At 38.3% G+C, this 24898-nt stretch overlaps 1 protein-coding gene and 1 non-coding gene across 2 annotated transcripts; one reads left to right on the forward strand and one right to left on the reverse strand.

The window, feature by feature from the left end:
• Nucleotides 1-1804: 1804 nt before the first annotated feature.
• LOC141590199 (uncharacterized) lies at nt 1805-2818 on the forward strand. Its single transcript, XM_074410806.1, has one exon. It carries the CDS (start codon nt 1805-1807, stop codon nt 2816-2818), a length of 1014 nt encoding a protein of 337 aa, XP_074266907.1.
• Nucleotides 2819-11730: 8912 nt separating this feature from the next.
• On the reverse strand, nt 11731-11837 carry LOC141593619 (small nucleolar RNA R71). The gene has a single exon (XR_012521694.1). It is a non-coding gene; the product is annotated as a small nucleolar RNA R71 (small nucleolar RNA).
• Between the last annotated feature and the right edge of the window lie 13061 nt (nt 11838-24898).

The following is a 24898-nucleotide window of genomic DNA, read 5'->3' on the forward strand; positions in this document are numbered from 1 at the left end:
CGATTTAATGCAGCAAACTAACACTTATAGCAAACAGTCAAGTGCAAACGAGTTGTAGGATGTTTATAATAAAGCTGGACCGTCGACCTTGCAAGACCTTTAATGATGGACTCTCACGGGTCATTCTTCTCTCATGAGTAAATGGGTAAGCATATGAGTGTAAGATAGAAAGAAAAATAGTCGCTCACCTAAACTACAACCCACCTAAACAAGCATGCAACTAATATGATAGACAACTATAACTACCGCACATACATTCCAACCAATCAATGTCTATCACAGCCGAAGGCTTACAAAAATATGGTTTAGTGAGGCAATGGGTAAGAAAAGGCAAAACATTTATGGGATATGTGAGGTAATAGTCAAGCTAGCTACCTAACGGAACCATACTGAACAATATCCGATTCTTAGTCATCTCAAAATTCAAGCATAATGCCCGTAAATTGGCACAACAGCTCACTAACCAACAATATACTCCTCATAAGATATAAATAATACATAGGAGTGAAACCGTCAACAATCAAACATCTTTTTTTTCTTTTCTCTTCTTTCCTCGGTTTCTTTTTTTTCTTAATTTTTTTATTATTTATTTCGAATTCTTTTTTTTTTCCTTTTCAACTTTTTTTTTCATTTCATCTTCTTCTCCTTCATAAATTACCAACTTCAAATCAATACAATACAAACCAAACTTAACACGATAAATAATATACCGCAAAAACATACACTAAACTAGCTTGACAAGGCAGGCTAAATTTGGATGTAGTTAAGGGTCAAAAGGCAAATTTGGCTAATGTGTAGTTAAATAGGTAAAAATGAAAGAAAAAGGGGAATGTAAGCACCTCCCTGCATGTGACACCAACCACTAACCCGAATGTATGTAGGCAAAAAGCAATTGAATTTCATATACGTGCAAATTAATGAACATGCTATGCAAGGAGTATACTACTCACAATCCTACATGAACTGGTCATAAATGACACCAGTTTATAAAGCACTAAAACATAGAATTTATAAGTAGGTTGCCAAAATTTCAGGTCAAGTCTATTTGTTCAGCTGTATTTTAACATTAATTCGTAGATATGCGTTAAGACAAAGCTAAAAGATATTAATTTATGCAAGGATTAAGCAAAATGACAAATTATAGAGCAATTTCATCATTGAAATATACCGTTCCGACTCGACCTATATGCAAAAATAAAGGTGAAAATTTTTGAATTTTTCAAAAAATTTCTATTTTTATGAGATTTTATGAATTTTTATAAAAATAAACAACAATGCTAACAGAAATTAAACGTGATAACAGAAATGCAATAAAAACATAAATGCAGACACATATATGGATGCATAAACTCCCCAAACCAAACCGTACAATGCCCTCATTGTACTCAAAAATAGGGAAAGGAAATGCAAACTAAAAAGGAGAGAGTGAATGCAGAAAACTCACAAGAGTACGCGATGAAGGGACCTCCCCAAACCAGCCTGCAACATGGGAGGTCGCTAAATAGCCCCAGGACAGCGTCACAGGAAGCGAATCAAAGCAAGCCAACTCAATCGAGAGAGTAGATTACTCGATCGAGTGAAAGGGGCAGCGGAAGTGCTCGATCGAGAAATGGGAAATGCTCGATCGAAAAGATTAAGTACTCGATCGAGTACATTAGGCTGCAAAAGGTCTTCATCGAATGGTCATTATTTGTGGTCGCTCGATCGAGGAAGGTTATCATTCGATCTATAGAGGTAAACACACGATCGAGTAGAATAGCACTCGAACAAGAGCTCTCTAATGTGCGCTCTCCAAGGCGACAGTATGACACCTGCAAAGACGCAAAAGCAACCACAAATACGACAAAAGACTGTCCTCAATACACTCTACTCCTACTGGGCTAATATTTTTATTCTTCCTAAAAGTATCATCAGAAGAATAGAAGCCATATGCAGAAATTACCTATGGGATGGGAATGCTGAGTATCATAAGGTTCCTCTGATAGGATGGGATACAGTCACCTTGCTAAAAAATGAGGGTGGACTTGGCATCAAGAAAGCTGAACTGTGGAACATTGATGTTGTTGCTAAGCTGGTGGACTGGATTTACAGTAAAGCTGACAGGTTCTGGATACGCTGGATCAATCAGATATACATAAAGCAAAATGAATGGCATTCTTATAGTCCTCCTACAGATGGTGCTTGGACATGGAAGAGCATCTGCAAGATTAAGGAACTGATGAAGAGTGCCTACACTGATGGACATTGGCAACCTGATGTGAAGGGATATAATGTTAGAAGTGGATATAATTGGTTGAGAGTGCATCAAAACAAACCTTGGTGGTATGACACAATCTGGAGTAACTGGAATGTCCCTAAACATTCTTTTATCTCTTGGATCACCATGCACAATGGGATGAATACCAGGGAAAAATTACACAGGTTTGGTTGCTGCAGCACAGATACATGCTGTATTTGTGAGAATGCAAAGGAAACTATATCACACCTCTTCTTTGAATGTGAATACAGTAAAATTGTGGTATCTCTCATTCAAGATTGGTGTGGGGCTCGCATTTCGATGTCTAGTACCATGGCTGGAGGCTATGGCAATGCTGGTGGCATACTGTTACAACGGGTATATGCTCTTGGTCTCTATGCCGGTATTTATCATGTCTGGGAGCAGCGGAATTCAGCTAGGATTAATAGCAGTATTCTTGCTCCATCTGTGGTGGCTCAGAGAATTAAACAAGTTGTAAGGCAAAGAATGAAGTTCAAATGTTCAGCCAAATTGAATAGACGGGATGAAGTTTGGTTAGAAAAGTTGGGAATTAGATTGTAAGTTTGAACCTCATGGGGTTCGAACCAGGATACATATAGGGCTCTTTGCTTTGTATGTTATAAGGCCTTGTAATTTGGTTCATTTTTTCATATATATATATACACATCTCACATTTTACCAAAAAAAAAAAGTCTAAATATTGTTCCGCAAAGTCTATGGTTTAAAAACCAATTATTACACACAAAACTAAAAAGTAAAACAGCTAAAAAATTAAACTCTGGGTTGCCTCCCGGGTAGCGCTAGTTTCAGACAGGCCCCAACTTGACCTTCTTTTCTTCATCCAGCTGCTCCATTTAGTCAGAATCAAAGTAATTCAAAGCCCTTAGAATTAGATCATAAATCTGTGCATGTGCTACAAAAGAGCATAAGTAGCACCAAAATAAAGAAGGAGCATATGAAAGAAAGCTAGAATACCGTCTCAGACTAACAAATTTTCGATGACAAATACGGTGAAACATTATTAACTTATTCATCCATCCGGGAGGGGGTAGAGCATTAAAACATAAAGCATAAGTCAGATGAGGTATTGTACTATTTATAACAATAATAATATAATTATCGTTAATTACCTCAGGTTGGTTGCTTCTAACGGCGGAGTCATTGACAGAAGGATACATTACCTCTCCCGTGCTAAGATAAATTTCTGACTCAGCTACCTTCTCATTTCCCTCCTTTGTGGGTTCTGTCCCATATATCGCAGCCTCCAAGGCATCGAGCTCGGCTTTGAAAAGGGATGATTCACCGTAACCATTGTCTTCATCAAAATCGTCATCTAAAACGAACCAAGATGACATATCATTGCTCTCCATGGCTATATCACTGGATCGAGAATGCATAATGCTCGATCGAGGAGTTTCTTCACACAGTTCACGCGATCGAACAAGGTATAGTGTTCGATCGAGGTCCCTTTTTCCAGCATCACTCGATCGAACAGTGTGTGGTGTTCGATCGAAGTCTTCCTCATACAAACCGTTCGATCGAGTGGTTAGTTCTACTCGATCGAATTCCTCCTCATAGAATTCACTCGATTGAACATGGTGGGCTGTTCGATCGAGCGTTTGATGCTGAACCGTAGTCAAGTGCTTGAGAAATGCTTCGTGCTCTTCAGTTTCTGAGTCGTTCAAATCTTCATCATCAATAGGCAGCTCAGGTCCTTTATAGGAAGGACCGCTCTTGGTACAAATAGCAAGTACCTCCTCTGAATGCCAATAATCCATCTCGGTAGCTAATTGAGCTACTTGAGATTCAAATAGCTTGACACGAACTTCCCTAGCTTTATCAGATTCTTGCACTAGAAACGCAAATGCCTTCACCAAGGACTTCAATTCAGCAACCTCTTCATTCTCTTCAACGGGAGGAAGGGTTTGTTGTTGCGGGGGCCAGATAAACGAAGGTTTTTGATAACCTCATTGCTGAAGCGGATGTGGTGGCACATATGGAACGGAATGACTGGCTTGCCTACGCTGCTTAAACGTATAAACTTCATTGTTCCCTGCTAGACAGATAACAGCATTGTGCCCCGCAACACCACATCTCTCACAGTAGACCACCTAATGCGCCATAGGATGGGACATAGGTGGAAAATCAAAGGTACTCAAGCCTTCCCTTTGATAATATTTTACCTAGAACTGTCTAGGTAGGACCTGTAGGGCCTATCAAAACAACACTAGATAAAAAGATGAGAACTGCCTAAAGGAATAAATCCCTTGAGGCTAAAGACAGACAAAAATAAACAAGCAGATAAAATAGTTGCCTCCCCGGCAACAGCGCCAAAATTTGATACCGTCGTCAGGTACCAAAAATAAATACCTGGATACTACTAACAGAAGTCAGTGGTAAATAGGGTTGATTTCCACAGGGAGGCGGTCACTATCTACTTGTCAATTCTTGTCTGTCTGCGGTCACAGTTGGGGGTTTGAAATGTTTGAACTAAACTAAAGGAGATTAATGTGAGAAAAGAGTAAGAGATATTAACAATAAAGGAAGAGAACTAGGATTGTCGGGTCATAAATGAATATCGGTTAATTGCAGCTAAGGTCACAGATCGGTCAATTGTATCGGTCTAAGGGACAACGAATATCTCCTTCCGGTCTCAATTCGTCCTAAAATACTATTAGCTTAGCTTCCTCCCTCACTAAAGCATCCTATTGCTCACCGCGGGTCTCACCCCTTCCAACCTTCCGGTCTAGGTTAAGGCTTACCAAGATTAATTAAGCTAAATGCATCGATTCAAGTAGCTAGTTACAGTTAATTGCAGTGATTAACAACAAAGACATGTTAACAATGAAAGATCTGTAAGCCTAATTAGCAACTAACAATAATCATCGAATTCCTTAAATCCTAGCAAGAGATTTAGCTATGAATAATGGAAAACAAAGCAAAAGCGAAAAACAGAGAAATAATAGACATCGCAACATCAAGAGAGAGCAAAGAAAGAGAAAGAGTAAAAGGAAGAATTGCAGATTAAGAGATCCGAAAATTAGAGTCACAATAACGTCGAACAGTATCCAGAGGTAAATCAAGAGAGAAAAAAGAGAAAAGAAGAGAGTTTAGACCTAATAACGTCTTTCCTATTTATAGGAAAGACAATTATTAACCTAAACGACATTAAAACCTTGCGGCAAATAGAAAAGTACTTGATCGAGTGGTTTAAAACCTCTCGATCGAGTAAATTATAGCAAAACCTCTCGATCGAGTAGAAAACTTACTCGATCGAACACTATCTAAAATCAGCCATTCGATCAAGGACTTAAAACTACTCGATCGAACACTATCTACTCGATCGAGTGGTTTCTAGCGCATAATTCCTGCTTCGTGCACTGAACTTCAAATGGCTGCCATTTCTTCGTTACTTGGGCAAATAGAGCGTTTCAGGTGGAGTTGGAAAGCTAAGGGGACAAGCTTTCATTTCCAGTTAGAATCACCTGAAAATAATTTGTAGAACTCGAGATATGGCTCTTCAAATTAGGCACTAGAAATTTGATGCTCTTCCTTTGCTCGCCTAGCTATCTTACTTCTTTGCGCATCACAATTAGTTGTTTCCAAGCTCCGACTCAACTCATCTCCTAAATGCATGCATAGGGACATGTTTTAGGCTTGATTATGCTCCTTTCCGGTTCATACCTGTAAATAATACAACAGAAACCAAAGTAGACAATTCGGGGGACATTTGTAGCTAAACACTACACAAAATGCATAGAAATCCGGGCAAATAAAGTACGAAATACCTATATAAAATGCACGCATCAGAGGTCTTCACTCTTCCATTCTACCCTTGCCTTTTCCCTCGGGGTAAATCTTCCCCTTGTTCTTCTTGTTGGCCCACCTAGCTTGACTTCCTCTTTGGAGCGGATTCTCAACGGATCTACAACGGCGATGGCCTCCGTACTTTTACAAAATCTCATACTCGCTACTACCCGAGCCCATACACGGCCCACTACTTCTTTGGGACCCGAGCTTCTCCTCTTCGCTGTCCTCACTACATCCGAGCTAACAACATTGGCAAAGTCGTCAAAGAAGGCACGGTTGGCCTTGCCAATTTCTCTATACTTCAAGTCGACAACCTCGTCTTTATGAGACTTGGACCTTTACTCCAAGGTTTGAGCTCTTGACCACTTGACATAAGAGGGAGTCACCCATGTCGGGGAAACAGGGTTTGGTATATCCCAAGTCGGCCGAGTGGCCCACCACCTTTCGAAGACCTCCACAAGCTCAGAGTTCCGGAAAACACTCTCTTGGACGAGAGTATCTTGAGCGGGCACGTTTTGTTAACGCCCCATTTGCCTCATGAGCCTTTCGGAATAAATGAAGGAAGCAATTTTCAAGCCCACCACAATCAAAGAACAAGAACAAGCGACCGGAGCGGGCAACCCCGTGAAGGACTTCATGTGCCACCACGACACCACCCAACAGATATGAGGACCACCCGCCTCCACAAATCTCGAGGTCCAATAGGCCTCGGTGGATGCAAAACTTGTTGGTATATGTGTCCTCCGACAATAATGCGATCACGACTGTCGATCATGATGATCACATGTTTAAGTCTAATTTTCAGAATACATGTGGGATGTAATATTTTTACAGTCAACTGGTCCACACATATCGGTAATGATTGGCTGACTAGAGTTTGACATTACTGTCGTGCGACGGTGGTGATCAGTTGATCCCCTTAGGTCATACCTAAAGGGTAACACTCTTAATTGAATATTTAATTGATCGTATGATGATACGAGTTAATTAAATTACTTAAAATTGACGGACGATTTTGAAAGTAATATTTACGTATCTCATTGTAATTTGATTAAATAAGATATTGTCTAAGTAATAGAATTGTTTTATTACTTAGATGAAATTTTGTTTACGGAAACAATTAAAACGGAATGAATAAATTATTATAAATACAGAATGTTGTAGTTTATAATTCGGAAATACTTTTTGGTACAAGTAATTATGAATTACTAGGTTAATTTTATGAGTGACATATTTTATTAATATGTTGATTTTTAATTGTTAAAAATACATTTTATACACATAATGTCATGGAACATGTTACATGTGACAAATTGACAAAATAATGTGTAAAATGGACTTTCTATTTTACACAATATGTACTGAAATAATAGGGTGGATTAGGGTATTAAGTGTGCTTTATATTTTATTTAAAAGCATAATCATTAACCTAATTGATAGCCATGCACACCTAGTTGCTTTTGTGAAGAGCATCTTGGTCATGCATTGGGCCTTGTCACCACCCCCCCTACCCGGTTTTGTCATAGAAAAAGACCAAGGGTTTTTCTCTATATTTTCCTAATATACACTACAATAATGTGTGTGTATTCATTCATTCATTTTAACATCTAAAACTTATAGAAATTTTAGAGAGAAAATTACCCCTTATTCCCTCTTCTCTTGACCGAAAAAGCAAGAGACCAAAACAATATTTTGGGTGTATTTTTAATAAATTTAATATTGTTCTAGTTCAAATAATATTAGTTTTTAAGAGGTTATCTTGAGTATACATCTTTGGGAGGGATTCTATCTTTGAATCTTTGTTCTTCCATTTGTAAGGAAAGCTCAAGAACAAGTGAGAAGGAGAACTCACTTGTGCCCTAAATCCGAAATTACTATAGTAAGAATGACGATTTCTTCTCTATATTTATTTATGTTTGCATGCATAAGATCAAGATTTAATTTCATGACTAAATTAAATATCACATATATGAATATATCAAAATAATGAGATTAATAATTTCGAACAAGTGGTATCAGAGCCTTAGGTTGTTTGCATGCAAATCGGTTATTGTTTTTCCGAGTTAGACGATTAACAAACAAAACTTATAAATTTGTGTTTATTATGACATATCACGAATTTAATTTGCATGTTAAAGTTTCTGGTCCTAAAATATATTTAGGATATTTTGGTTTATTTATGGATTTTTATTGTTCATTTTATATAATAATGGCATTAAAATGTGATTTTATGATAAAAATCTCATTTTTGGAGTAAAAATAGCTAAACTTCGATTTTTTTAGTGGTTTTTGGATATGTTTTCACATATATTATCTACTGATGGCCTGTAATTTTTCATAATAATATGATTTGTTATGCTCGAAATATGGATTTTTCAAGATAAAATCGTATTTAAATGAGAAAATAGGTGTGTGTCATAGAAATTTTGTCACATGCATTGTTACAAGATGTGTGTAAAATATTTGGCTATAATGAAGTCTTTATGCATGATTTATGAATTTTTGATGAAACATCACATAAATAGTGACTTTAATTAGTATAAAATTGCTAAACCATACTTCATGACTAAGGAAAAGCGTCAAATGTTGCATTTTATCATATATTTCAGATCTAAAAGTTAAAAGCTGATAAAAATAATTTTTCTCATATTTTTATGGTAATAATTGATAAATCGCAACATTGTTTTTCTCGATAAATTTTCGAAATTTTTAACCAAAGTTTTGAACATTATGAGTGTCATGGTATTTTTCCAGAATGTTCATGAGTTTAAAATTTCAAATTTTGAATTTATTTGAAATTTTTATGATTTAATTTGAAGTTTATGACATAATTTTGTATTTTGGGTCAATTTATGAACAATATTAAGAAATCTAGGTTAATTATTGTCAAATGTTAGTGGAGACTAATTTTGAGTCTTAAGATGGTTAGGGTAATTAACTAGTACATAAATATGATTTTATGTAATTATTGTGATTTTAAAAGGTTAGATCACGCAAATCCGTAAAAACCAATTAATATACGATATTGGCTCCTTAAAGGCAATTTAGCATAGAATTGGGCATGTTCATACATATTATAATGCTGCATTTTATTTATGATTGTCATATTTTAATTTTATGTAATTTTTGAATTATGTAATTTTACTTAGTATGGCCTTAGTTTTAATTGGTATTACCTGAAATGTATGGTAATATTGATGTGACCATAATTGGCGCATATTTAGCCCCCGAATTAGCCTTGTTTCCATGCTTTTTAGTACTTATTTGGGTCATTTCTTATCTTTAGTTCTTTGTTTTGCATATTCTTTGGATTTTGATCCCTTGGTAGGAAAGGAGTAAGAATCTTGCATTTTCATGGCAAAACAAGACTAAATTGATCGAATTCGATGACCAAGCATCAAGGGGAGACAAGATTAGAAGGCCTTTGTACATATCATAGTAGAAGAGCAATGTTGAGGAAAGATCCTTGAGTCCCCAAGGAAATCCCCAAGGAATTTATGAAGAAAAGGGAAGAAAAGAAGAGGTTACCACGCTGACTGACAATCCGAGCGGATTGTCAACAATCCGCCCGTCCGGCCCCGCACAATCCGAGCGTCCCTTACGAGAATCCGCTCGGATTCACCCTCGGGCAATCCGCCCGGATTCGCGAGAATCCGCTCGGATTCCATCGCCCAAATCCGGCCGTCCCGACCTTAATCCGCCCGGATTCCTTCACAAAGACGGTTTGCCTTCTTCAAGCTACGAAAAGAGAAGCCCTTCTCTCGTAAAAATACCGGGTCCTCCTTGCTCAACTTAAAAAGTGTAATTACTCGTTTAGCCCTTAGTTAACCCTAATGCATCCTCCCTAATTTTCACTATAAATACCCCATTAGGCTAATTAGAGGAGCATGTTCTTCTTATCAATAATTAGTGTAGTTAATATCAATCAAATCTCTCTTCAATATTGTAATCAAGTATTAATCAAGTTTTAATCCAAGTTTTAGTTCTTTAATCTCTCTCTTGTTCATCCTTTATTTTGGGTAATTGAAGATTATTTGGGTTATTATTGGGAGATTGACAACCTCTCAATCTAGCATTCAAGTACTTCTATTATTCTTGCTTTATTATTGGAATCATTAGTAGGTATAATCTCTTAATCCCTTTTTAATTATTGCTAATTACTTTTTTTGTTCATCATGTTTCACTATGTTAGTATGATTGACAACCTTGCTAGCATGTTCAATATGATGATGAGTGAGTAGTCTCTTAGCTAGGGTTAATGGGTGATTAGGGGAAACCAACATGGGGAATGATTCATGCTTAAATTAATATGCTTTCATGTTTTATTTGCTTGCTTGTTTTGATCTCAACTCATGCACATGTTATATTTGATGAAATGCTAAGCCTATGAATCCTTGCATTTACTATCATCTCCTATCTTTTCAATGAGACTTGTAAGACATAACCCAACTCGAGTCTCATTAGACCATGCATGTTGTTGAGTAGGGAAGATTAAGTCGACTTGTAGGTGTTGTACAATCTAATCGATTCGGCTCCGGGACCCAAACTTTCCTAGGATTGTAAGATATAACCCAACTCAATCCATCACAACAATAATTGCTTGCTTATAAATTGAGAACATGTTTGTATGATCATATCCCATGATTCCCCTATGATCCCATGACACCCTAGTGCCTTTAATCAATTGTTTACACCCCTTTAATTTATCTTGCTTGTTTATTTTCATTGTTATTCTAGTTTAGTAACCTTCTACATCAACCCAATTTGTGACACCCCTTAGACACCACTAGTTACAATAGAAATCTCATTTCAACTCCCGTCCCTTGGGATCCGACCTTTACTTGCCTCTTTACTAATTGTAGAGTTGCTTGTTAAGCTATAAATTGTGTTTTGATTCGACCGTGACCAACGACCACATCTATTGATTTGTGAATACAAAACAGACCGATCAAAAATGGCGCCGTTGCCGGGGACGGTGTTTGTTTGATTTAGATTTCTTTTTATTGTTATTAGTTGTGTCTTTCTTCACCTTGAGGAAGTAAAACTCCTCAAGGTTTGTTCTAATTGTTTTTGAGTTGTTTGATATTTTGCATGTCTAGAAGGTTACAAAGTGATTTGTTACCTTTTGACCGTGAAATCGAAAGAACCCTGACGAACAATAGGAGACTTGTTAGGAGGAATTTGAGAGGTGTTGGTGAAGTTGTTCAACCCACTAGTGAGTTTGTCAATCCTTTCGCAATAGAAGGAGAAGAAAACCCATTACACAATACCCCACAAAATCCACCTACAATGCCAAAATTCTCGTCACACTCCGTACCCACCGAGGATAATCTACCAAATGGTACTCCTACACCGCAACATCTCACCGGAAATTTTATTGCCAAGTCCGCCTTCATCCAACTAGTTGAGAGGAGCCAATTCGGGGGAATGCCTAGTGAGGACCCTCATTCTCATATGGAAACCTTTTGCGATTATTGTGATGCTACCTCTCAAACGGGCGTGACTCAAGACCAAATTAGATGGGTCTTATTTCCTTTTTCCTTAATCGGCACCGCAAAGCAATGGTTGAAGGGCCTTGATAAGGCCACCCTTGGAATAGATTCTTGGAAGAAGTTGGCTCTAGCTTTATACAAAAATTCTACTACCCACCGGAAAAGACCAACATGCTAAGAGCTCAAATTACGGGTTTTAAGCAAAGGGATGAAGAGTCTTTGTATGAAGCTTGGGAGCGGTTCAAAGGTATTTGTCGCTCATGTCCTCACCATGGACTTAGCGAATGGTTTTTGGTGCAACAATTTTGGAATGGTTTATATGAAGATTCTAGGAACATTCTCAATATGGGATCCAATGGAATGTTCACCGAAGTTGATGACAATCAAACATGGAACAAGATTGAGGAAATGGCGGTCCATAACTCACAATATAGTAGACCTCGTAAGGCTACTAGAGGAGGAAAGCATGAAGTGGACTCCGTTACTCAATTGGGTGCTCAACTTAGTGCTCACATTGACACAATCAACTTGAAGTTTGAACAAGCTATGGCTAGACTTGAGGAAAACTCAAAATCATCGAAGCATCATGTCAATGCCATGACGGCATCCTCATCAATCCCAAGCGGGATATGTGAGAATTGTGGAACTTTGGGTCATGACTCAAGTGAGTGTAGGGGAACAACCGAACAAGTTAATGCTTTCCAAGCTTACAAGAGTGGTAACCCTTATTCCAATTTTTACAATGAAAACACCAAGTTCCATCCAAATCTCTCATACAAAAGCCAAAATGTTCAAAACCCTCAAACAACATACACTCCACCACCCATGAGAAACCAAAATCAAAGACCCTTTTACAATCAAAACCAAGGTTACCAAAATCAAAATCCATACAATCACCAAAGTGACCAAGGTTTTGATGTCCAAAAAGCGGTCCTCCAAATGCAAAAGAATCAACAAGAATTTTTCACCCAAATGCAAAAAGATAGCCAAGCAAAAGAAACCACCATCAACAACATTCTAGCTCACACCAAGATGTTGGAAACACAATTGACTCAACTAGCATCTTCAAGCTCACAAAGACAAAAGGGGCAATTACCACCTCAAAGTAATCCCCCTAGACATGAAACGGTTAGTGCCATTCACTTGAGAAGTGGTACAAGGTATGAAGCACCGAAGAAGCAAGTTGAGGATGAAGTTGTGGAAGCTAGTGAAAAGGAAGAAATTGTGCAAAACTCCAAAGATGGAGAATCAACAAAAGAAGAAAGTTCAAAAAAAAGTGAAGACAAGGCCAAAGAGAAGGAGCCCATTGTGATTAGACTTCCTTTTCCAAGTCGTCAAGCCAAGCCCAAATTTGATGATCAACTTGGAACGTTCATGGAAATTGTGAAGAATTTAGAAGTCTCAATTCCTTTCACGGAATTAATCAATCACGTTCCGGCCTATGCGAAGTATATGAAAGATATCCTCACAAAGAAGAAGTCGATCCGGAAACTTGAGACTATCGCCTTCACTAAGGTGAGTAGTGCAATACTTCAAGGGAGTTCACCTCCAAAGTTAAAGGATCCGGGAAGCTTCTCAATACCGTGTACCATTGGCGACACAACGGTCAACAAAGCCTTATGTGATCTAGGGGCTAGTGTGAGTGTCATGCCGTACTCGGTAAGTAAAAGGTTGGGGATGGGAGAGCTTAAATGCACCAACATCACACTCCAAATGGCTGATAGATCGACGAAGACACCGTTAGGGATATGGGAAGATGTCCCCGTGCGAATTGGGAAGTTTTTCATCCCGGTGGACTTTGTCATTGTTGATATGGAGGAAGATTCCAACATTCCAATCATCCTAGGAAGACCTTTCCTACACACCGCCGGTGCGGTGATTGATGTGAAACATGGAGAGCTCACTTTAGAAGTGGGAGATGAAAGCATAACTTTTAATCTTGACAAGACTATGAGAGCTCCTCGTTTGCATGAGCCGTGTTTCATGATTGATCATTATAGCCGAAAAGATGAAAGGAAGAAATCGGAACTCCAATGGAGGAAGAAAATTGAAGATGCTCCATTCAAAGAGCAAGTGAATTATGACAAGGAGAGCTTGCAAAGCTCATCAAAATCAACCAAGGAAGAAGAGAATGGCCTCATTGGCCAAGAGAAGAAATTGGGAGAGTTGTCTCCATCTAAGCAAGAGATTTTCAATGATCAACTCAATGAAGTTTGTGGTCTTTTGGACGACGAGTTTGAAGGGATTTTTAATCCCTACATTGGGCATGCCATCGATCATGATCAACAACAAGGGCCACGGTCTATTGAGGACCTCTACCATAATAATGAACAAGCTTTTGATTACTTCTTCAAGGTGTTGAGCAACATCAACAACACCTTGAACATGCCCCCTTGACATCTCATCAAGAATGAGAGTTTGGTGGAGTCCTCCCTAAACCACCACTTGTAAATATTTCTAACTCCCTAACTTACATTTCAATTCTTGTATTGCATTTTTTTTGTCATCTTTGGATTTTTATTTACTTTGATCAAAATAATTGTCATGAAAGAGAGAAGTGAGGGAGGGACTAACAATTTCAATTGATGTGTAGTGCTTTACCTTAGTGTGGGGACGGCAATTGCCTAGGCTATTCATGCCTTAGTAGTGCCCCCACAAAGAAGAACACAAGACTTGAAAGAATGGAAGAATGATAAAGGGAAGCGCTGTACACGGGTGGAACTGAATCCGTGTACACAGAGGACGAATCCGAGCGGATTCCCAAGAATCCGCCCGTCTTATGCAATCCGAGCGTCCTGCAGAAAAGACGCCCGTCCTGAACTGAGCTGAATTTTGAAATTTTCTTGACTGTCAAAGAATCCGAGCGGATTCCAAAAAATCCGCCCGTCTTGAAGAATCCGGCCGTCTTGTAAAAAAGACGCCCGTCTTTGCAGCTGAAGAAAACAAGCAAAAATCTCTGGACCGAAATCCGTCCGTCTTTGAAGAAATCCGCCCGTCCCGTGTTCAGCAAATCCGAGCGGATTTTACCAAATCCGCCCGTCTTTAGGCGAGCTTTTGCAAAGATTGAAGAAGCAGAATCCGCACGGATTGAGCCTAATCCGCACGGATTGCCCCTGCAGTTTTGAAAATTTCGGCCTCTTTATAAACCCTCCCACCTTCATTCATTCATTCATTCATTCATTCTTAAACACTACCCATAACATCAAAACCCTCATCCCCTCCATCATAAAAACAAAAACCCTCAACAACATTCAACAAAAACAAATCAAACCACCCTTCCAACAACAAATTAATCACTCCTTCTTCAACAAAAACCAAAACCAAGAACAAAATCTTCAACCTTTGAGTCGATTTTTGTTTTCATAAAGGCAAAGCCTTTCACCTTCAAATCGATTTGGGCATCCTACAAATTGAAGATTTTTCACTCTTTTCTTGGTTAAGCTCATTAATGGCAAGGACTAAGGACCAACAAAGGCAACAAAGGCACCAAAGGCTAAGGCTCTCTCACAAAGGCAAAAGGCTCTTCAAACAAAGAAAGCTTTGGCTATGGTGGTGGCAACACCAAACATGGAAGTGCAACAACAACAACAACCTTCTATGGGACCATCAACATCCTCTACTCCGGTAATTAATCAACTCTTGCATTATCCGGAGGTAACTTTTATTTACGATACCCATAGAAATACCTTTGTCAAGTTTGCTATGAAATCTATTCAATCCACCAAATTCATATGTAAAGATGCCTTGGAAAAATTGGGTGTTCTTGAACAAACAAAAGCCTTTTTCAAAGCCATGGGGTTGGAGAAATTGTTTGAAACAAAGGAATTGACATACCCCTCCCTTGTCTTGGAATTCTTAAGTTCTTTGAAAGTCACCAAAGTTGAGAATAGAGAAAATATCGAGTTTCGTCTAGCTAATGTTAGTAGACGCATTACCTTTAAGGAATTGGGTGAAATTTTGGGTCTTAGTGATGAGGAAAGTTATTTCAAGAGTTATGGAAAGTATGACCCGAACCTCTTTGGGAGGCAATCTCCGGGAAGAAATTTGAGGATTTACATGCATGTCGTGCTCTTTTGGTCCATCATCCGGGCATAAGAGTATGGCACAAGGTTGTGGGAAATACCATAATTGCTAGGAAAGACACCAATCATTTCACAAGACTTGATTTTATTCTCCTTGAATCGGCTTTGAATATCGGAAGAATTCATACCAAGCCTTACAATTCTTTGAGGCTCCTGGTAGAAAGATGGCTTAATGTTGATAGTGGGAAGAAGGGCACGACCGTTATTGTCAATGGCGGCCTAGTCACGGTCCTAGCTAAGCACTTTGATCCTAATTTCAATAAGGATAAGAAGTACAAAGCAAAGGAAGGTGGCCATCTTATTGATATGCATATTATGATTCACAAGTTCAAGTGGGTTGCCCATAACCCCCTTGACACTAAATATGGATGGCTAACTAGTGAAGCTAGATCGTTCACCTTGCCCTCGAAGATTTGTCGCCTAAGCGTCCACCGGACCAATTATCTACTTCCCCTTTCCGAAGAAGCCGAGTATATCATTCAACAACAAAAGGGTGATCTTGAAGCTCCCTCCTCTTCCATTGTCATACCACCTTACCCCTTTGAGTATGAAGAGTTCAAACCGGAAGGAATTGAAATTGGGAAAGACTATATGACTCTCCTCATACAAGCAATGCACAAGCAAGCCCATGAAGATCGGAAAAATGCTTATTTGGCTCAATATCCACCCCTCCTACATCTAGCTAGGCAAGGACTCCTTGATCCATCTTGTCCTTTGCCTAGTTGGGCGGATAGAGAAGCCTTATTTCCGGGTGCATCTAGGGACGTGGTGGGAGACAATGAGGTTGTTGGAAATGATGAAGAAGTTGATGATAATATTGAGGAAGAAGCAAGTGAAGAAGAAAGGAATGGTGAAGAGGAAGATGAGGAAGAAAGTGAAGAAGCAAATGACAAGGAAAGTGGCAATGTGACCACTTCTCATGAGGGAAGTGGTGATGATGATAGCATGATGGAAGACTAGCAAGCCTTGGAGACTCCTACACTCCCATGGTTTGTCTATATCTCTTTGTATTTTATTTAATTTTGATCATTGTTGGTTTAGTCCTAGCAACATCAAAGGACTCACACCTCGGTACCATTGAGGTGTTCTTATTCTATTGTTCCCATTTGTAAAAATCCAAAATGACAAACTAGTTTCATGCATAAGCATAGTGTATGCATGAACTATACCCATCCTTGGACATTAGCAATAGTGTCTCACTCGGTTTGGGGAAGTTAATGCATACGCAACGGGAGGTAATCTAAATTATCCTCTCCGTCATAACAAAAAAACCATGCATCATGTAGTATAGCTTAGTATAGAATTGCATTTAGTATAGAAATCATGCATCATCTTTGCATAATTTCCATCATTTTGGCCATTGAGGACAATGCCCATATTAGTGTGGGGATGGGAATTCTAACATTTAACTATTATTTCAAAAATCATAAAATTTGAAAAACCCAAAAACAAGTTCATTTCCTTTGTATATATTGTTTTGTATATATTGTGTTTGTTTTATCCTTGTTCACATTGATCGACTACGCCACATCCGAGACATGAGGATATTGAAGACCGCATGGTATGATCTTTCCAATCCCCTTTTTCCTCTTTATGTTAATGACTATGTGGCTTTATTTTGATTGATGCGGTAAAACAATGTGAACTTAGGACTTGCATTTAGTTTATATGGCATATTAGTTGGTAGCGTCATTTGCATTAGGATGTATATATGTTAGTTGCATCATGGCATGTAGTTTGCATGTTAGAAAAATTTTGCGAAACCATCTACTTGGGAAGCTTGACGAGTGTATATAGGCCCTAGTAGATGCTTTTTCTTCTTAAGACTTTGCTTGTTAGAATGCTTGTAAAACACCCTAGGATGTGTCATGCTAGTATCCGTTGACATATGGATTAAGGCCTAGTCAAGAGTACCTTGTGGTGTGATAACTCCTTGGGTACCGTTTATTCCAAGGTGACCCTTGAAACCATGCATACAACCATCACCATGTTCTACCATATATTTTTGTCATCAAAGGGAATTGGCACAAAAAGAAATCAATTTGAGTTCAATGAAATGAAAAGTGAAAGAAAGTTTGCAAAAACGCATAAAAAAGAGGAGCAAAAATAGACTCCTAAGCTTCAAATACAAGGCACCCTCGTTACTAATTGGGGTGACTTTGAAAATATTCAAAAAGAAATGCAAAAAGTTGTCAAGTATTGAAATGCCAAAAATCAAAAAGAAATGGCAAAGAAAGTGTTCTCAAATGTCAAATGCCACAAGAAATTGGGGGGAAAACAAAAACAAAAGCAAACTCCCAAAGTGAAACTCAAATATCTATTGATCCCTTTATCCATCATATCCATTTTTGTGCATGGTAGAGAGGGGACGACCCTTCTTCTTGTCTAGGCAAGAGGGGGAATTCCGCGATCCTCCAGTGTTTCTAACACCATAGGGAGTCTACTCTTGACAAAAGCATTTAACGATTGAGGACAAAGGTACCCTAGTTTGACACGATTTGGAGGTGATTTATTGGTATCCTTCTAGGCTTAGTAGTTTGAAGAAATTGCATCTATGAAGGAGTGTGTACCCTTGAATTGCTTCCCTTGTAGATAATTTCCGCCACTTAGATGAGGAAAGTGGCTATTCTTTTGTAGATGCATCCATTATGTGTTTTTGTGTGCTTTAATGTTTGGATGTGTCGCCATTTTGGCAAGACCCACCTTGCCTTGCAAGAAGGCATCCTACCTCATGGTTGTCTTGTTGTGAGTTGAAGGGGCGGAGTGAGACCCGCTAATTGTCTCATGTCGGCTATATTATTAGGATAGGTTAGTATTGGTCCTAGTCTTTGTCACCTCTTTACTCGGGACGAGCAAAGGTTCGGTTTGGGGATATTTGATGTGACCATAATTGGCGCATATTTAGCCCCCGAATTAGCCTTGTTTCCATGCTTTTTAGTACTTATTTGGGTCATTTCATATCTTTAGTTCTTTGTTTTGCATATTCTTTGAGATTTTGATCCCTTGGTAGGAAAGGAGTAAGAATCTTGCATTTTCATGGCAAAACAAGACTAAATTGATCGAATTCAATGACCAAGCATCAAGGGGAGACAAGATTAGAAGGCCTTTGTACATATCATAGTAGAAGAGCAATGTTGAGGAAAGATCCTTGAGTCCCCAAGGAAATCCCCAAGGAATTTATGAAGAAAAGGGAAGAAAAGAAGAGGTTACCACGCTGACTGACAATCCGAGCGGATTGTCAACAATCCGCCCGTCCGGCCCTTCGCACAATCCGAGCGTCCCTTACGAGAATCCGCTCGGATTCACCTCGCAATCCGCCCGGATTCGCGAGAATCCGCTCGGATTCCATCGTCCAAATCCGGCCGTCCCGACCTTAATCCGCCCGGATTCCTTCACAAAGACGGTTTGCCTTCTTCAAGCTACGAAAAGAGAAGCCCTTCTCTCGAGAAATACCGGGTCCTCCTTGCTCAACTTAAAAAGTGTAATTACTAGTTTAGCCCTTAGTTAACCCTAATGTATCCTCCCTAATTTTCACTATAAATACCCCATTAGGCTAATTAGAGGAGCATGTTCTTCTTATCAATAATTAGTGTAGTTAATATCAATCAAATCTCTCTTCAATATTGTAATCAAGTATTAATCAAGTTTTAATCCAAGTTTTAGTTCTTTAATCTCTCTCTTGTTCATCCTTTATTTTGGGTAATTGAAGATTATTTGGGTTATTATTGGGAGATTGACAACCTCTCAATCTAGCATTCAAGTACTTCTATTATTCTTGTTTTATTATTGGAATTATTAGTAGGTATAATCTCTTAATCCCTTTTTAATTATTGCTAATTACTTTTATTTGTTCATCATGTTTCACTATGTTACTATGATTGACAACCTTGCTAGCATGTTCAATATGATGATGAGTGAGTAGTCTCTTAGCTAGGGTTAATGGGTGATTAGGGGAAACCAACATGGGGAATGATTCATGCTTAAATTAATTTGCTTTCATGTTTTATTTGCTTGCTTGTTTTGATCTCAACTCATGCACATGTTATATTTGATGAAATGCTAAGCCTATGAATCCTTGCATTTACTATCATCTCCTATCTTTTCAATGAGACTTGTAAGACATAACCCAACTCGAGTCTCATTAGACCATGCATGTTGTTGAGTAGGGAAGATTAAGTCGACTTGTAGGTGTTGTACAATCTAATCGATTCGGCTCCGGGACCCAAACTTTCCTAGGATTGTAAGATATAACCCAACTCAATCCATCACAACAATAATTGCTTGCTTATAAATTGAGAACATGTTTGTATGATCATATCCCATGATTCCCCTATGATCCCATGACACCCTAGTGCCTTTAATCAATTGTTTACACCCCTTTAATTTATCTTGCTTGTTTATTTTCATTGTTATTCTAGTTTAGTAACCTTCTACATCAACCCAATTTGTGACACCCCTTAGACACCACTAGTTACAATAGAAATCTCATTTCAACTCCCGTCCCTTGGGATCCGACCTTTACTTGCCTCTTTACTAATTGTAGAGTTGCTTCTTAAGCTATAAATTGTGTTTGATTCGACCGTGACCAACGACCACATCTATTGATTTGTGAATACAAAACGGACCGATCAAATATCGATTCGGTTGTAATTTATTGTGATCTCGTATCACCATTTTGTAATTTAATAGATTTATTTTTATTTTAATTACAAATGTATAATAGGAAATTATGTAATTTGTTATATAATTTATTTATTCCGGAGATCCTTGAAGACGGTGCCACTCGAGAAGGCGGTCCATTAAAGAAAGTGTTGCCTTGAAATGCGTGCCAAGACCGAAGTTCAAGGGACCAAAGGAGTTGGTTTCCGAATATGTAATAGTTAATTAGATTTACTTTTTTTTAGGAAGGCCATACTAGGATTTTATTTATGCTTTGCATTTTATTTATATGTTGCATGCATCGCTAAATCGCCATGACTAAACATGCATTATCATTTTAATCGAGTTTATCGACCGTGTCAATTACAATTATCGTAGTTCACCGCTTTAGTTCACTTAAAACGTGATAGATAATAAATTGACATGACCTCTCGCTAAAACAAACAATTGAGACTTAACCTTACCAAAAAGTAGAAACCATGAAAACCTATTTCGTGAGGGAGTGCACTCGGCCACACCGGGGTACAAACCTTGTTAGGTAGAAGAAGTGGGTGATAAATGTCTATCCACCGAATTCTTGTTGATGTGGGATTTATCGGCCACACCGTGCCCAAATTAATGTGGGTTTGGATCATGGACACATTTATTCGAAATTTGGATTGAGCTCAACGAAAGTATTCGTAACCGTAGTTGCATGTGTTCCGGGCTTAAGATAAATGTTAATGTAATTTTATCGACCAAGAGTTCTAAAAGTAGAATCGATTAAGAGTTAATCCACCGAGTTATATTGATAAGGGATTTATCGGCCACACCGTGCCCAAGATAATATGAATTTGGGTCTTGGAATCATTTATAATAGTTGGGTAGAGGTCACTATATAAATGCTCATATCTTGTTAATTTATTTACAAGTATGATGTTAAAAACGACAAATGTTTTATTCCTTCTATTTTGTTTTGTAGACCACTTTTATTTCTCATAACAAATGGCCGCACCAAACACCAACGCCGCACCTCTCACTAATGCTTCATGGCTCCGATCCTTCATGGATCGTTGTAAACTTGAAAAGAATGGGTCAAATTTCTCCGATTGGGATGCCCAACTCAAATTAGCCGCCCAAGGTGATGACAAGCTTCGTTACCTCACCGAGGCCTCTCCACCCGAACCTAATTCTAGGTCGAGTGCCGCCACTAGGGAAGCATATGACGCTTACCACAAAGAGTACGGCACAATGAAAAATGTGTTGATTTTTGCGATGGAGGCGGATCTCCAAAGGATAGCCTTTAAAATGGGCACCGCTAATGAAATCTATTCCAAACTTGTGACAATGTTTTCACAAACACCGATGATCGTCCAATATGAGGCGGCCTCGGCATTCTTTGATCTCGATTTCAAGGAGGGCCAAAAGGTTAGCCCTCACGTGCTCAAATTGTTGGAGCTAGTCGAGACTTTGAAGATTCAAAAAGTTGAAATCCCCAAAGAGCTCATTGTAAATAGGATTCTACACTCCTTATCCAAAGTCAAAGCGTATGTTCAATTCCGGGTGAATTTTAACATGCAAGACAAGGACGTGTCTCTTGAAGAGTTGCACAAGTTACTTGTGCAAGCCGAAAGAGACATGGGGTTAAATTTTAACCCACCTAAGGATGTGCTTAACATAAGCACTAAGAGTAAGGGGAAGTTCAAGAAGAATGGGAAAAAGGGTAAGAGGCAAGCTCCCATGTCCACCAAGGCTAAGACTTTTGAAGCTAGCACTTCCAAGACCAAGAAGGGTCCTCTTGATAAATGTCATTATTGTAATGGTGTTGGACATTGGAAAAGGAATTGTTCCAAGTACCTTGGTGACATTAAAGCTGGAAAGATCACTCCAGTAGGTAAATGACTATCCTTTCTTTTATGTTTCTAATTTAACTATGGTATTTTGATACAAAGTTGTGATAATGTATCCCCTTTTTATTGTAAATAGGGCCTCCTCCAAGCAAAGACAAAGGAAAGGAAAAGCAAGCTTGAGAAATCATCAAGGAGCTAGGAGTAGCTTCCAATGAAGCTTGGCTTTTTATTATTGTCTTATTTTAAGTTGTGTTTCGGATTTTTAGAACTATTTTGATTTCCGTGTTCGACATGGAAATGGTTGATCCTTTCTAAACAATTGTTGTATTTTGGATCATGGTGGCTTGGTTTGCAACCCAAGTCACCCCTTTTATCGTATTTCCTTTGTCTAAAAATTCGTCTTTATATGCTTTCACATAGAAACATATGATCATCTACTTAAAGTGATCCAATAGACAACTATAATGATGGGATTCATTATATGTCCACAAGCTTAAGGCTTGTGTATGATCAATTATAAAGTGATGTTGAGTTGATGAGCTCTCCTAAAGGAATGTAAAATTTCAAACTCCCACTCAATTCCACATGTTTCGCAATCATCCTGTAAAATTTATAACTCATTACTCATTGACAATGACTAGCTAGCACTATCTTTCACAAAGAAGTGTTTGAGTTTTCAATTCTGGATGAAAATGGACTATGATGAATCCAGTCACATCATGGGATGTTGGATAAGTATTGAGATATACACATCAAATCAACGAGAAACGTAGGTTATTCATATCGATGAAAATGGAATTACCATAAGCAGTCATGGTCATTCATTGAACCTAAAAATGGTTGATCACATGATTAAAATTACTAATGTTTCCGCCATTAGAATAATCATGCACATGTCCAATAATGAATCATATGCTTAAGAGCATGATGAGTCATTGGCAAGCCATAGAAGAATCGTCATGAATTCTCGAGGAGAACTAATGAGCTATTCTAGTGTTTGACATAACACTCTGTTATGTGACAAGAAGTTGCACATATTGAAGTTCGAAAACGCGTAAGCATTTATGAAAATCCTAAGCTATTCAAGCTAAAAGGAGAAATAAGAAGTTGGAAAGATACTTAGTTATAGTAAAAAGTTACTCAAAACTAATATTTTCTAATATGCTAGGACTTATGAGAAGTGCTAAGCTAATCATCTTGACAATTATTGCAAGACCCTACAAAACGTATACCTAGTGCATTGCGAGTTGGTAGAACACTTGACCGGTGCAAGTTATATCTTCCACCACAATTCGTTGGTTATGTGATAAACAACAAGAAAGTTCTTTCAAGATAAAGAATCTAAACCTAGGTTGGGAACCTAGATGTGTACTTGGTAAAGTTCATGCTATGAGAGATAACATGAATATAAAGGATAGTGCAATACAAGAAGTATGAACACTTGGACACATGGTATGTTAAACTTCTATTGCAATCGACTAGTGTTTACACACATACGATATACATCACAAGGTTGTAATATGGTATTGACTACCCGAATGTGATGTCGACATTCGTCGTTTGAGTTGTTATTAACTCACCTTATACTTTGTTACATCCAAACGGGTTGTAGAGACAATTGAACCCCGTTAAAGTGAACAGGGAATAGCATTGTATTCGCCCATAGTCACTTACATGAGGTGACGTCTCGAAGTGACTAGAGTGTGATGCGATTGATGGAAAGTTCAAGTGCCATGGAGTCATGTGTGATGACTAGTCGATCACATAGGCAGACTGTTAGGAACTCTTTGTCGGGCCTTATGACCGCTTATAGAGTTCTCGCAAATTTATATAGCCTGGTCGTGGCGAGAGCTACTATTGTATTCAAATGAGTCGATTCTTTTGACTAAAGACTGTTCGCCTAAGGTGACACAGTTTCAGATTAACTTTGATTTATGTTACTACGACCTTCGTAAATGGGGTCAAATGGGCATATTTTGGGTTATGATGGCTGTGGCTAGTCGAAGGGAATAAGTGCGATAAGAATTGTCCACCCCTTGTCAGGGTTATAACAATATCTCAGGGCCACTCGAGGAGTAATGAACTGGAAATGCGTGGCCACGCTCGGAAAGTATCCATGGTGGATAATTAGGTCAATCGATTATTCTCCGGATCGAGGAAACCACTCTCGATATGATCACTTGCAAGTACGACCTGAAAGACACCTTGCATTGAGTGGGAGATAGTAATAGGACAAGAGAATTGGTGATGCACACTTGTCGAGGACAAGTGGGAGATTGTTGGAATATGTGTCCTCCGACAATAATGCGATCACGACTGTCAATCATGATGATCACATGTTTAAGTCTAATTTTCAGAATACATGTGGGATGTAATATTTTTACAGTCAATTGGTCCACACATATCGATAATGATTGGGTGACTAGAGTTTGACATTACTGTCGTGCGACGGTGGTGATCAGTTGATCCCCTTAGGTCATACCTAAAGGGTAACACTCTTAATTGAATATTTAATTGATCGTATGACGATACGAGTTAATTAAACTACTTAAAATTGACTGACGATTTTGGAAGTAATATTTACGTATCTCATTGTAATTTGATTAAATAAGATACGGTCTAAGTAATAGAATTGTTTTATTACTTAGATGAAATTTTGTTTACGGAAACAATTAAAACGGAATGAATAAATTATTATAAATACAGAATGTTGTAGTTTATAATTCGGAAACACTTTTTGGTACAAGTAATTATGAATTACTAGGTTAA

This window comes from Silene latifolia, chromosome 7 (genome assembly GCF_048544455.1).
Source record: "Silene latifolia isolate original U9 population chromosome 7, ASM4854445v1, whole genome shotgun sequence".
Classification (NCBI taxonomy): domain Eukaryota; kingdom Viridiplantae; phylum Streptophyta; class Magnoliopsida; order Caryophyllales; family Caryophyllaceae; genus Silene; species Silene latifolia.